Source organism: Chenopodium album, chromosome 19 (genome assembly GCF_948465745.1).
Source record: "Chenopodium album chromosome 19, dcCheAlbu1.1, whole genome shotgun sequence".
Taxonomy (NCBI): domain Eukaryota; kingdom Viridiplantae; phylum Streptophyta; class Magnoliopsida; order Caryophyllales; family Amaranthaceae; genus Chenopodium; species Chenopodium album.
Window position 1 is genome coordinate 40031853 of NC_137852.1, and position 15130 is coordinate 40046982.

Sequence of the window (15130 nt, forward strand, 5' to 3'; positions counted from 1 at the left end):
CCATCAAACGTAAAAGGAGATGAATAATCAAATTGATGGTGGTAATTAATCACCATTAACATTCTCATAAAAGGGGAAGGTTATAAGAGTTATACAAGAGTACAACGTTGGTGATTTATCACCTTAAACTTCTACTTAAAAGAGGTATTATGTGAGAATTATTCAATTGAAATTAAGAATGGGAAGTAACATCTTGAATTCCCTTTCTTTATTCCAACAAATACTTAATCCGCCCAACTCACGAAAAGTTAGTTTTTTCTCTTCACTTGATGATTAAATGAAAAATAATCATCCAAATGGGTACAAAATACTCATAAGGTGTGTACCTTATACCTGAATGTATATAATAATCTTGTAAAAAATAAGTGGACGTAGGAAGTAATTTCTACAAAAGTTGAAAAAAAAAGCAAAAAGAAAAAGAACACCACAGATTGAAAAGCCACATCATCGCATAGGTCAGCAAAATAGAAAATGATCATCGGACTTTATCTGACCATTGGATTGACATTTCAACGACTGGCTGCAAAATGAATCTCAATCATATTAACCAATCAAATTTGGTAACGACATTTAATTCTATATTTCCCTCCCTTATATAAAGCCATGTGACACCCCATAAATCTTAACAACAAGATCTACGACTTCAACTTAAACAAAGATTAAACTATCAAATAAATCAATTCCTAAAGAAAAAAAACACGTACTAGGAGAAAATGGGAAGTGAAATGGAAGAGAAACCAGTGATTAAGGTCGTTGCTCTTTGCGGCTCTCTTCGTAAAGCTTCTAACAATCGAGGCATCATCCGTGCAGGTATGTTTTTAATCGCGCTAATATAATATATTACTTGTTAGTTTCTTTTTGTTCTTTCTATTTGAAATCTTCGTCTAAAATTAAATATGATCGATCGATGTTATTGATTGTGTGATTGTTTTAATTTACAGCAATGAAGATGTGCTCAGAGTCGGTAATACAAGGAATGGAAATGGAAGAGATAGACCTATCAAAATTGCCAATGTTGAATGTTGACCTTGAGGTGAATGGCACTTATCCACCGTTGGTTGAAGAGTTTAGACGCCAGATTCGTGAAGCTGATGCTGTGTTTTTTGCTACTCCTGATTATAATTACTCTGTCACACGTAAGTATTTCTTTCACTTTTGTTATTATCTTGATGTTTTAACTTTTAAGTACATTTAGTTTTGCTATGTGAATGTTAAATATTAAGCTTGATTAGCAATACGAATGAAAGTAAATTGATCCTATTAAATTAGCTACATAGAAAATTATCAAACCCGTTTGTTGAATATCCAATTTTGACGTTGAATCAAGATTCATCTGAACTAAACTTAGAATGAATTAATATTAATTAGACTATAAGTGATTTGTTTACAATTAGAATTGTCAACAATTGACCCCCTATTGACTTGAGATCATCTAAATTGATTAATCAGATGGAAAAGTTCATAATTTGAGTATTTCAAATTAGACACGACTCAACCCATGCATAACACCTATTAAAACTCGTAATACTAGTAAAATGTTTTTATAAAGAACCAAATATGACCCGGCTTGTGCCCGACCCAAATAAAATGACTCTACAACCATATCCGTAGTATAAAATAAACCAAACCATAAACTCAGTCCAAATAACTCGTTTAATACATAAACATGACTTAATTTATTATGTCTACTTTCATATTTTTTGTCCACTGATGAATGTATTTTGCATTACACTTCACTAAGGGCCTGTTCATATTTACTTAATTTCAGTTCAGTTCAGTTCAGCTTCAATCAATTCATTTCAGTTTAGTTCAGTTCAGTTCAGCTGCAATCAGTTCAGTTCAGTTCAGCTCTTAATTTCCTTCTCTCATAAAATATTCATTTCAGCTCAATTCAGTTCAGTTCAGTTCAGTTCAGCTCCAATCAGTTCAGTTCAGTTTAGCTGAGTTCAGTAAATGTAAACAGGCCCTAAACTAATACAAGTACAAATTTATAATTATAGTAAAGTAACTAATTTATGTTCAACCTTTATATTGTACCAGCACTATTAAAAAATGCACTAGATTGGGCATCAAGACCACCAAACGCTTGGGCGGATAAGCCAGCAGCAGTAGCGAGTGTGCAAGCCAGTAGTAGAAGTGGGCAATACCATCTTCGCCAAATCGGAGTTTTCCTTGACATTCATTTCATCAACAAGCCTGAATTCTTTGTGAATTCTGTTTTACCTCCTAAAAAATTTGATGTTAATGGTGACTTGATTGATGAAGATCTCAGGCAAAGGTTGCTGGATATGCTCTTTGCATTGAAGGCATTTACACTCCGCCTTATCAAAGGCAAATCCCAATAGTGTTTTTTTGAAGGTTTCAAATGGGTCGTTCAGATCAAGTTTAGTTTAATCCGCCTTGTGTTAAGAGATTGTTCAAGGAAAACCAAGTCTACTTTCTATTACCTTATTATGGTTGATGAATCAGTATCGATTACATTAGTTTGCTTTAAGCTCGAGAGTTATGTAATGTTGAATACAATGTAGTAACGTGACAATTGCATCATCTAGTACGAGTCAATTTTGAATGATCAAGTAATTTCATGTTAGATTTATTGTTGTAATTGTTGAATTTGTAAAAATAATTATCTTACTTACTTGTTTCAATCAAATGTCACTTTTATTTTGAACAATCTGTCTATCTTAAATAAGGAGCACTAAAATAAAGTTATAATCCAAGGAATAAAAAGAAAAAGTGGAAATAAAGTATATCCATGTACTTCATGGCGTGGTTTAGCAGGAAAAGTTGAATTCATACCTCCGCATTCGAATACGAATTATTGTTTTGAACACTACTCGTATCAATAACTACGTATTACCCCCATTTTAAAACAATTAACACGATCAAACTTGACATATTGTCAATGCATTAATTTGTATGTTATAAAACTTATAATCAAATATCAACAAAAGAAAAGTTGTGGTTTGTCAAAGTAAAAATTCAAAATAAATGTACAAGTGCTTTAATTCTTTAAGATGGAAGAGGTACATTTTGCCATTTTTCTCACACGACTATGTCTCTATGGTGAAGTGTCAATTTGGATCATTAGATTGGGTTAATTAGGTTTAGTCATAATCGGACTAAAATCGAGTTCGTTACTACATGCTAAATCACTAACCTGTACAACAATATAAGTATGAATTGGTTCACTTTCGAATTAGAACAATTGGATCAATTATTGGTATAGAGTACCAACTCGTTTTCTATATATTACAGAGTACCTCTGTTACCGTCTAGTTGTAACAATAATACCCTTTTGTTACAACTAAAAATTAACGGATTTCGTAGTTGTATACCAGATGTCCAGATTACATAGGGCGTCGGTCCGAGTGCCTCACTAATCTAAAACCAACCCACCTTCAAATTTGTGATAATCTCATAAAAATGGAGGCGGCAGCAGCAGCAGTGAAACCAGTAATCAATGTCGCCGCCATTTGCGGGTCCCTTCGCAAAGCTTCCTACAACAGAGGCCTCCTCCGAGCAGGTACTTTCTCTCTCCTCCTCCTTCTCCATAATCAAATTCCAAAACCCACAAATTCTAATTCTGAAATTCTCAATTTTGAATGAATTCAGCAATGAAGATAAGTTCAGAATCAATACAAACAATGAAAATCAATTACATGGATATTTCGCCATTGCCGATGATTAACACTGATCTTGAGGTCGACGGTACTTATCCTCCTGTTGTTGAAGCATTTCGCCAGAAGATTCTGGAAGCTGATTGTGTTCTCTTCGCTTCTCCTGAGTATAATTACTCTGTCGCTCGTATGATATCTTTTCTCTTTTTTTCATTTGCTAATTATTGCAATTCTAATTCTATACTATATATATATGATTAATTATTCCAATTTGTGTTATATGATTAATTGGTACTTGATTATCCTATTGTATAGATATATTTAGTAATGTGTGTTTTGCAAATTTTCGGTTTTGTAAGAATATGTGCTAAAAAATGGTTTAGTTGGGCAGTTTTTTTTTATTATTTGTTATTTTTTGCTAAATTACAAGTGTGGGACATTTTTATTTTAATTGCATTTCGAAATAAACGAAAAATTTTTGCTACGTTTGGAGAAATTTGTGTTGTATCAAATTTTGTTAGTTGATAATGTCAATGACCTTAGTTAAAAGTCTTGGAAGGTGGTACTGGAATTCAAGATCTAGGATCGAATCGTATCTATACTACTGTCCGAATTGCACATAATTTTTTCCAAAATGATTGTTTTTTAGATTTGAATTTGATTTTTTTTTTTTTTTTTTTTTTTTTTTTGTTACTATTAGTTTCGTGAAACATGCTCTTGGGATTGAAATTGTACATTTTATGGTCTCATATAGTGTTGCTTTGGTATTTCTTTAGTTGACTGATAATCAATTAATGTATAGTAATTTATAAGGATTTCTTATATTAATAATAGTATAATACCCATACAAGTGCATAATTTTGCCTGGTATTCTAAGGATATTTTTTTTTCCCCAAATGGTTTAGGAATATCAAGATTATTTAATTAGCTGGTGGCAAGGTCTATTCTGATGCATACTTTGTCCCAATGATCTTGGATTATATATGTCACTTTCACTTTGCTGTTTTAATTTCCCGAATCCTTTATTTAGTCCAGTTTACCAATTCAAGCGACAACAGCTAATGGGTTAAGATAATAGTCCAATGATTACAAATCCTCATTTTGATTATTCTTTATAGTGGTCAAGTTTGTTAAGTTGTCCATTCAGCACTGCAAAAAGTTTGGGATTATTGGTGATGATGCCATAAGATTATGAATATATTATCTAGTGAAGTACGGAGTATAAGTTTGGATCGAGATATTTGAGTTAGAATTCAACACTCCACTACTGATTCCTTTAGCAAATTGGAATGCATGTTAATTTGTCGGCTGCTTATGCTACAACACAGTAATCTGAAATTTAGGATTTTAAAATACTTGTTCTACAATGTATTATATACTTATGAGCTCTAGTTTTGTTGCTTTTCTTGGTCAGCAAGTACTTTATTACTCCGTATAAGATTTCATCTTTTTTTGTTATAATACACTAGAATACTTAAAACCTGACTATAATATTTGACTTCTTTTAAAACAAAAAAAATACCTCGTGACTTGGGAACGAAAAAATGAGAAGTTGGAGTACATCATTGATTAATTATGCCTCGTCATCATTTGGTGTTTCGTTAAAGGATATACTTTATGTAATAGAGGATTGTGTCCTGTATATGATCAAATTGTCTTTTGCTCTGTTCTGCAAAGTGCAGGAACGAACCCTTATTTCCGCAGATGGGTAATGGCTTACCAGTTAGAGTTCTTAGACTGTTAGACAGCCTAGGATACATTTGGAATAACCTTTTAGACTGAGCATTAGAGTGTCTCTCTACCTTCTTGACGCGAGTAACTGCGGGACTTGCATAAAAATGTAAATTCATTGAGAATTGTTTAACCTTCACATATTGTTCATGTAACATGATGTTAGGAACAAATTTTTTAAACTTCTGTAGCTAAAGAGCTTGGGTGGCCTATTGGCCTTTAGTCTCTAGTGCTCTATCAACTTGTTTGGGTGTAAAATTACCTTCATTGTAAGAACAATAATTCTTCTTAGCTCCCAAAATTGCAATACAGATTCTATGTTTGAGTAAATGCATGGAGTTGATTCACCTATGCTCTCTATTGTATCAGTGTTTGCTCATTTCATATATTGCACATTAGTTTTATCCACTTGCATATGTAGTATTCAAACCTATATTAATCCAAATAACTTTCATACTTGTCAAAGCCAATCCTTTTCCATATTGTCTATATAAGCACTGCAAAAGGATGTCCAAATACGACCTCTAAGTTTATTTCTTCACACAAATGGTACTGGTATCTGATCAAGCACTCCATACTTTGCCTTTTGGCAGAGTTTTGTTGTTGAAACTTTGCTAGTGTAAATTAGCATATAATTATCTTTCATGGTTGAAAAAAATTTATGTGTGTGGAGCTTTTAAGCAATAAATTCAATACTTCTTTTGTCCTGTGATAGATGCCCAACTGATGCCGTAAAACTTCCCAAAACAGTCTATAACTTTTTTTGTATATAGTGGCATCTTGCTTTAAGTTCCATCCTTGACTCAAATATTCCTTCAGGGTGAGATTCTAGTTTTGGAATCATAATTTAGTGGTTTACACTTTCCAACCTTTTCTATGCATAATTATGTCAACTACACGCATCTTTTATCCATCCCAGAATCCCATCCATGAATTATTTTCAAAGTTCAAACTTGAAAGGGAAGAAGGGAAGGGAAGGGAAGGGAAGGGATTAAAGTATCTAATCCCGCTCCCCCCCCCCCTCTGGATATTCCGTAACATAAAAAGGATAAATGGCAAGGCTCTATTCAACTGGCAGATTATCATCATCTTGCTGAATTTCTCCATGCTCTAATGCTAATTACTCGGAATTGGTCATAAATATTTGAAACCTTGTTTAGGCAGGCTTTGTCCTAATGTTGCTGCAATTTTCTCTTGGTTGGTGCTAAATTTTTGCTGTACCTTTGTTTTGCTGTCAGCTCCGTTGAAGAATGCAATAGATTGGGCATCTAGGCCACCAAATGTTTGGGCGGATAAGGCTGCTGCAACCATAAGTACCGGAGGAGGCTTTGGTGGGGGCCGAGCCCAGTATCATCTACGGCAAATTGGAGTTTATCTTGATCTTCATTTCATCAACAAGCCAGAATTTTTCTTGAATGCATTCCAACCTCCTGCCAAGTTTGACAGTGAGGGTAACTTAATTGATGCAGATGCCGAAAAAAAGATAAAGGAAGTTCTTTTAGCATTGCAAGCATTCACACTACGGCTCAAAGGCAAATGCTGAACATCAATTGTATATCTATTCATATAAACTATAAAGTACTTGTATATGACTGAATTCACTTGAAAGGGTATTGTGATGAACTGATATGTGTTTTAATATGAGAAAGAAACTAATTATTCGATGCACTTTTTAGTGCCTACGCCTATCTAGTTTTTTTTAGTGTACTAGATTAGATAAAAATCATATTGAGGGTCGGTTCTCATACGTTTATTTTCAGTTCAGCTCAACTCTAATAAGTTTAGTTTAGTTCAGTTCAGCTCTTAAATTCCTTCTCTTATAAAATATTCATTTCGATCAGTTCAACTCAGTTCTTAATTTCCTTCTCTTATAAAATATTCATTTTAGTACTGTTCTGTTCAGCTCTAATAAGTTCAGTTCAACTGAGTTCAGTTAATGAGAACACTTAATTCGTATTAATCATTGTTTTCTACTCTCAGAAGCATTTTTTTCTTTTTTGAATAGTCTCAGAAAGCATAATTATGCATAAATCTTGTGTATTGTTTTTTAGTGTATAGGTTAATCTTTTTTAACATACATACACTTTTAGAACATTTAGAGGCAAGCTAGCTTAGATCCCATGCATGCATGAATAATACAAAGAATTTTTTTTTTTAATTAATTAATGTCTATTATAATCATTTTTTTTTTTTTGAGAAAATATTATAGTCAAACATTATAAAATCGATTGTTACATACGTATGTCTCACATATTTTTTTTGGTGCTTAGAGAGCCACAAGGGTATGTCTCACATATTTTTTTTATTTGTTTTTTTTTTTGGTGCAAATATTTTTTTTTATTTGTAATAATAAGATTAATTTATACTAGTACTTTTTTGTAAGAAAATGTTACACTTTTCTTTTGTGGCCATCTATTGTAACATTTATAAAAGGGAAAGGGTCATGCTTCCTTTTTTCACTTATGCATAAAAAAAAGAAAAAAAAAAAAAGAAAAAAAAAAGGAAAGGGCTGCATTTGATTTTCTTTGGTGCAAAAATGACCGCATTTGATAAGTATTTTGATCTACGCGTGTTTTTGTAATAAATTCTTAATTTTATTAAATTACCAATAGTGTTTTTAATGCTTATATTTTTTATTTTTTTTTGAAACCGTTTTTAATGCTTATATAGCTATGTATAACATTACCCTTTTTTCCCATCAAAAAAAAAAAAAAAACATTACCTTTTTTTTTAGCCATTAGACTGTATAAATACTTCGTACGCCGTTGTATATGTAAAACGGATAAGAGTATTAATGATCAGAATATCAGGCAAAGTTTGTTGGAGCTGGTGGGGAACTCACCTTGTGATTTTGAAGTCACGAGTTTGAACCCCACCAACTACAAAATGCTTGGGAGTAGGGGGATTCCCTTACCTCTTCCCTCTGCTCTCAAACGATGACCTACGGAGTAACGGAGCTGGATTAGTAGAGTCCTTCGCCTTACCTTTAAAAAATACTCCATCCGTCCCCAAATGATAGTCCCTTATGGGCAAAAATCACGGGAATTAAGAAACTTAAATCAAAGTAGTAAAATTACATTAGAAAGATAAATTTACATTGGGTATGTAAAATAGTAGAGAGAGAAAATAAAAAAAGTACATTGAAAAACACAAGTTACATGGGAAAGTTAAATTTGCACAAATATTGTTGCAATTGGAGGGAATTTTGATAAAAAATTTAATTTTAATGGTACTTGAAAAAAAAACAAATGGGACTATCAATTTGGGACTAAAAATAAGCCATAAGGGACTATCATTTGGGGACGGAGGGAGTAAATAAATAAAATTAATGATCAGAATACTTCCAAAAAAGGAAGGTAAAGAGTTGACTTGATTAATTGCCCCTCTACCGAACCCCTTTAATAGATCAAAGAAAAATACACTTCTTCCAACACAATTCTTCCAAAATTAAATTTCAAAAAAATAAAAATCAAAATAGAATAAAAAGTCTTGTTCGTTGTCTGAAAAAGAGAGAAACTTGCACTCTTTAAACTAGAATCATCATAATATTCATAAAACTGCAACTTCTCCTTAAAAATCAAAACTTTCCCACATTTTTCTCCTTCTTTCTCATAATACCCGGATCCGAATAACCCACATTCGGATCTCTTTCTCTCTCTCTCATTTGCCGTTGCACATCCAGGTCAGTGATTACATGTAACGCACTTTCTTCCATTTTTTTAATTACTTCACTTGTACGTTTTCATGCACTTAATTAGATCATTTGATCTTATCTTATTATTGTTACATAGTACAGTTACTACTTATAATTCTTGCTTTTCTGTCATTAATTTTGTTTTTATTTCTTACATAACAATTTTCAACTCTAATCCCTTTCATTGATTATTTCTTTAATTTAAATAAATTTTAATTTCATCAATTTGTTGTTTTTTTAGACTTTTAATTCTTATATGGGGTTCAGTCAAGTTTTGAATTTTTGATTGAATTGGTCTGTTTTTTATGTTTGATTTTGAATTGTATTATACCCATGATTTGAATGTTGTTTCATAATGTGTTTTGGTGATGTATTTTTGATGCAGATGGATTATTATAGCTTGAATTGAAGTGGGTGTAGTTTTAAAATTATTTTAATGTTGTGTAATATCAAGTTTATTGTTGATTTCGCGGTCGAATTATAGCCTGAAGTGGGATCATTGAGGAATGTGCTGGATGTTTATGGTCAAATTGAGTTAAATTGGTTGAATAAGGTGAATGATGAAGTGGGTTGTTTGAATTTTGAGTGTTTGAGGTTGTTGGAATTAGGACTTTGTGTGTTAATTGGTTATGATTGAGAGGAAGAACATGGGACGAGCTTCGCCGTTATTGTTGATTCTTGTGGCTCTTGGATTTTTCTTTGCAACATATAATTTAATTACTATGGTGATCCATAATAGAAGATTAAGTTCATGGGTTCGAAACGAAGAAGGAAATGATATGTTAATTGACCCTATAACTGAAATCCCTGAGCATTTGAAGAGACCTAAAGGAGCTAGAGAACCTTTTCATGTAGCTTTGACTGCAACGGATGCGCCTTATAGTAAATGGCAATGTCGAATTATGTACTACTGGTATAAGAAGCAGAAGGAGTTGCCTGGATCTGATTTCGGAGGATTTACTAGGATTCTGCATTCTGGAAGATCTGATGACTTGATGGATGAGATCCCAACTTTCGTCGTTGATCCTCTTCCTGCTGGTTTGGATCGGGTTAGTGTTTGTTTTGTACTTTCTTATTGCTTTTGTTCTCTGTATCATTTATATCTTGGCTAGTTGGTTCTGTAATTCTTTTCTTCCTTTCTTCAAGCAAATTTGCTTCTTTTGCACATCTTTTGGTCACTTGTAAGCTTTTTCCCAAAATGATGCCGTTATTATTTTGGTAAAGATTGTACAGTTCCACTGTCAGAGAACATGATAGGATATTTTAAATTTTTGAGGAGAGAATGTAAATGAAGTTTACAAATGAATTAACTGTAAATCTTGGAATTTTTTAACCAAATTTTTTTCCCTCCCTTTTTGTGAAAAAATTCAGAGATTTCCAACTTTTGTTTCCATGAACTTTGTACATTAGGAGAGTCTGATTCTGCTAAGAGGCTTTTGTAATTTGGTTGCTATTATGTATTGTATGTTGATTCTTTTTGGTCTACCTTGGTGTGAATTTAGTGCAGTTCTTTTAACTGTACCGAGGTGCTTAATTTTTGGTTTGTGTTGTGACTTTGTGACTGTTCTTATTTATTTATTTATTTTTTTTTTGGGCCATGATATGATGTGGGAAATTATCTGTAAGTGTTTTGATGCATAATCAAATTTATCATTTAAAGGTTCCTTCACTATAGAAATTTACACTTGTGATAATTTTTTCTCTGATTACCTGAAGGAAATCCTTAATAGTTGTGATGTGTTGGAGGATGAGAATCAGGCTGAATTCAAAGATAGTACTTTGTGAGTCTTATAGGCTATTGTTTGGGTTTTGAAGGCTATACAAATTGATTTAGGTTTATAGATGATTAAATGTTAAGAAAGGATTTAATTTGGATGAGCAAATATCGAGATTAAATGATATCCAAGGATTTTTTTTGGACGAGCTTGAGCAAGTGCAAACTCAGAGGGAATTTAGAAGGTTTAGAATCATGAAAGAAACTTCTGGCCTTTTCATTTTACAATCCTCTCATAAATTTCGTAACAATATTTCTTCATATCACCCTTTTATACTCCTAACTCCTAAATGAAGAAAGTAAATTGTTTTGGTTCACACTATTTTTAAATAACGTCTTTGATCACGCCAAGTTGAATGAGGAAGCTTACTTCTGCTTTAAGAGCTTAAAAGCCTTGACTCTTTCAGTGGTACATCAATTCACACTTCAGCCTTTTACAACTAGCAATGATTCTAGTTCAACGCTGTGACTTTTATCTGTAGCTAAATGTATATAGAGTTCAGTTTCCAGTTTTTGTAGTTACATGGTCCAGTTTCACTGTATGGTACTTTTTTTCTTAAGAAGTTGCTTAATGTGCTCTTTTGGTAAATGGACAAAACCTTTTGGTTTCTCGTGTATGGATTCAAGGAACTGTTTGGGGCAAAGGAAATACTCCGTCTCAATGTTCAATTTAAAATATATCCAATATTAAGAGTCTGAATTCTGAAATTGCTGTTTGGAAGCTGTATCTAATTAGTGAAATTTACCATACTTTTCCATTTTAAAGGCTACATAAACATCTTGAACTTTCTAGGTCACTATTTGTCGAATTTGATGTTTTTATGGTTAGCCCCGCCCCCTCTTTTTCCTGCTTATAAATTAAGTCAATCTGATACATCTCTGCACATCTTTTTCAGGGTTATATTGTGCTGAACAGACCATGGGCTTTTGTTCAGTGGCTAGTAAAGGCTCCAATAAAAGAGGAGTAAGTTCTAATCCTGCATTTATTTGAATTTATATTCATAATTCCAACGATATTGAGCACAAAGTGTTCCACCTTGCAGGTATGTATTGATGGCTGAGCCTGATCATATATTTTTGAGGCCTTTGCCTAATTTAGCACTTGGAGGACTTCCAGCTGCCTTCCCCTTTTTCTACATTAAGCCTGCTGACCATGAAAAGATTGTAAGGAAGTTTTATCCATTGGAAAATGGCCCTGTCACAAATGTTGATCCTATCGGAAATTCTCCTGTAATAATTAAAAAGGTAGGATTTGCTTTAAATGTATTTTGTAATAAACCTAACCATGTGCGTATCCATTACTTATGAAAATAGCCAATACAAGGAATTCAGGATATTCTCGTTTCCTTTATTGTGCTCTTCTTATGTTTAAAGTTTTGTGTTTTTAGTTTTTTATTTTTGAAAAATATTAAAAATGTATGTTGAATGGGTTATCCAGGAGATACTAGTGAAGATTGCACCTACATGGATGAATGTTTCTTTGAAGATGAAAGAAGATCCGGAGACTGATAAAACTTTTGGATGGGTGCTAGAAATGTAAGATGCATCGCTCTACAGTAGAGTTGTTTTTTGTTCCGGACTTTCTCTGTTTTAATCAGTTCTGACAAAAAATATCTATTTTGTGCACAGGTATGCATATGCTATTGCATCTGCACTGCATGGAGTGAAGCATATCCTCCAAAAAGATTTTATGCTCCAGGTATGTCATTTTGTTGGAAATATCTCATCATTACTTCCCTACCTTGGCCTCCTTCCTCTTTTTATTTTCTTTCAACATAATTTTTAAAGAACTTTGTTTCTGCTAAAACTCTCTATTGTCTAATATGCATATATTCTTTCAGCCTCCATGGGATCTATCGACTAAAGACAAGTATATTCTTCACTATACTTATGGATGTGACTACAACATGAAGGTAGTTTACTCGTTTTAGTACGGTAGTACCCCAGATTATTTGTATTGTTTTTTGTTTCCTTAAAGTTACTGAAGCTGTGAGTATTATACTATTTGAAATGGTCTCTGGTTGTAAACCCTGTATTCCTCTCCCAGGGTTGTTCATTCATTCTTGAAGAAAATATTATTGTACTTTTTTTACTTGAACTTTAGCATGCTGCTGGCTGTATTATAATCGCCAAACTTTAGACAATAATTGCATCATGTTCTCCATGTCAGGGCGAGCTTACATATGGAAAAATTGGCGAGTGGAGATTTGATAAAAGGTCATACTTGCGTGGACCACCACCTAAAAACCTACCCATGCCCCCTCCAGGAGTTCCTGAAAGTGTGGTAAGTTAACTTTTTTCTTTTTCTGGAGAATGTCTTGTGATTTCAGTTTGGGTTGGATTGTGCTTCTTGGTTATAGACCTATAGTATTGTAAATGTCGTGTACTGATATTCATATGGCTATATAACTTAACATAACCATAGTAGCTTAGCTGCTGGTTAAAGATTTGAAGTGGTCAGAAAGCTTCATTTTCATACTGAGTCAAATGTTTCAGTCCATATAGAGTTATCCAAAATTAAAAATTTATGTAAGAACATGAACATAAATTACTGATTCAAAGGGGCAGCAATTGAGGCATTGAGCTCAGATGATAGAGGTGAACTATAATCTGTGGAAATGTATCATTCTCATTGAGACATTTTTTAACGGTGTCTTAGTAATAATGGAGTTCATCCTCTCCATCAAATGCTAACATTGCTCTGATTTACTTAGTATTTTTTCCTCCTATCTTTTCTTTTTTTCCTTTTTTTTTTTTTTGGGGGGGGGGGGGGGGGGTAAATTGTAGATTTCTGGCTTCTAATTCCCATTTTTTTCTACTCTTCATAATTTGGTCATAGCAATTACTGTTTATGCTGATTAATTGGTGAAACAGTATTATACTTAGTAATAAGGAGACAATAGCTATTTCAATCCATCTCGTTATGTCATTTGTTCTCTTGGACTATGCAATGATTGCAAACTAGTCGCATTGGATTTTCTGTGCTATGTAGTATTGTCAGCATTTGTATCTTTTATCTTTTGTGGCTTTTTTTTTTTTCCTCTAATCCAACATGTGGTTTGGTAGTATAGTATTGGTGTGGAATCTGAGCCTTATAGTTAAATCAGTTGAGGTTAGAAAAGGAAAACTTGTGGTTTGCACTTTAAAAGCATAAATCTCTTGTAACTAGTTGATGATTTCGAACGTCAAAGTGTAATACTGGTATCTATGATAATGAATATCTCTTATTTTTAGCCCTCTATATATGTAATTGACAGGTCACCCTTGTTTCCATGGTGAATGAAGCTACTGCCAACATTCCGAACTGGGATAAAAAGTAGACACTTGTCATCTGAGTGTCGAATTGTCTTCCTAGAGTTCTATTGCACCCATGGAGCAACAAGTTTATTGATGAACAGATTGAACACAGACCTTAGATTCTCATATATATAATTAACATTGACCTTGACAGCTTGTAATCTCAAGCACAACAATTGCTACCCACGCCCTCAACGAGGATTCTTATTTTAGGCAATGTATGAATGTGCCGGGATTACCAGTTGATTTCAAATATGGAGCCGAATCTCTAACCTGACCATATTCTGCTTCTGCAAGCCTGCAGCAATATCTAACATTTTCAAACTGTACTTTCCTTTTTATTCATTATTATCCAAGTGAACATCAAGGGGGGAGTCACTTGTGTGGGGAGCTAACTGTAGTTTAGTTATTTGATTATTTTTTGCTGAGTTAGCTGGGAAATTTTGCTTGTAACCCAAAAAAGGTTAGAGATCGAAGGCTTAAAGAGTGATATTTTGTAGTTTTCCACTACTATTGCTGTAACAGAAAATTGTGAACTATAGAGTTATTGATAGAACTGAATACAAACATTCATGAAATATTCTGACAAGTTTCAAATATATATGATGAAGGTTGTGCAGTAGTTCATTTTCGTTTTCATTTTTGGCGGCAGTTATGGCATGTGTTATGCTACACGGTACTTTGTACTCCGTACATTGGTAATGTCATGAATTGTATAGAATTGGGCATCTGAATCTCATGATACATATACTACTGATGATGCCATGGTGCAAAAGGGTTGATGATGATGTAAACTTGATGGGTTTGGTGATAAACAGCAAATACAAGAAAGTGGTGATCCAAGACTAAAGGAGTGGCACATGATCCAAGAAGGTGGTGATCCCAAAGATGATTTATCATAAATTTATGATATACTGACATATGGATTGTGGTCTTTAAGTATAGGGAGTTACTAAAGCCCAAGTATAAAATTGTAAAAGCCCAAAAATTTATCATTTGAATTTGCAAAATAAG

At 33.2% G+C, this 15130-nt stretch overlaps 3 protein-coding genes across 3 annotated transcripts; all 3 read left to right on the forward strand.

The window, feature by feature from the left end:
• Positions 1–630: 630 nt before the first annotated feature.
• On the forward strand, positions 631–2554 carry LOC145595556 (NAD(P)H:quinone oxidoreductase-like). The gene is made up of 3 exons (XM_081651968.1): positions 631–810; positions 942–1136; positions 2041–2554. Exons 1-3 carry the CDS (start codon positions 714–716, stop codon positions 2343–2345), a joined length of 597 nt encoding a protein of 198 aa, XP_081508094.1. The 5' UTR covers positions 631–713; the 3' UTR covers positions 2346–2554.
• Positions 2555–3367: 813 nt separating this feature from the next.
• LOC145595558 (NADPH:quinone oxidoreductase-like) lies at positions 3368–7033 on the forward strand. The gene is made up of 3 exons (XM_081651970.1): positions 3368–3526; positions 3616–3807; positions 6590–7033. The coding sequence occupies exons 1-3, from the start codon at positions 3427–3429 to the stop codon at positions 6892–6894; spliced, it is 597 nt and encodes a 198-aa protein (XP_081508096.1). The 5' UTR covers positions 3368–3426; the 3' UTR covers positions 6895–7033.
• Positions 7034–8820: 1787 nt separating this feature from the next.
• Positions 8821–14693, forward strand: LOC145595559 (hydroxyproline O-arabinosyltransferase RDN2-like). Its single transcript, XM_081651972.1, has 9 exons — positions 8821–9033; positions 9431–10094; positions 11716–11783; positions 11863–12064; positions 12258–12355; positions 12449–12518; positions 12661–12732; positions 12990–13103; positions 14077–14693. Exons 2-9 carry the CDS (start codon positions 9675–9677, stop codon positions 14137–14139), a joined length of 1107 nt encoding a protein of 368 aa, XP_081508098.1. The 5' UTR covers positions 8821–9033; positions 9431–9674; the 3' UTR covers positions 14140–14693.
• Positions 14694–15130: the final 437 nt, after the last annotated feature.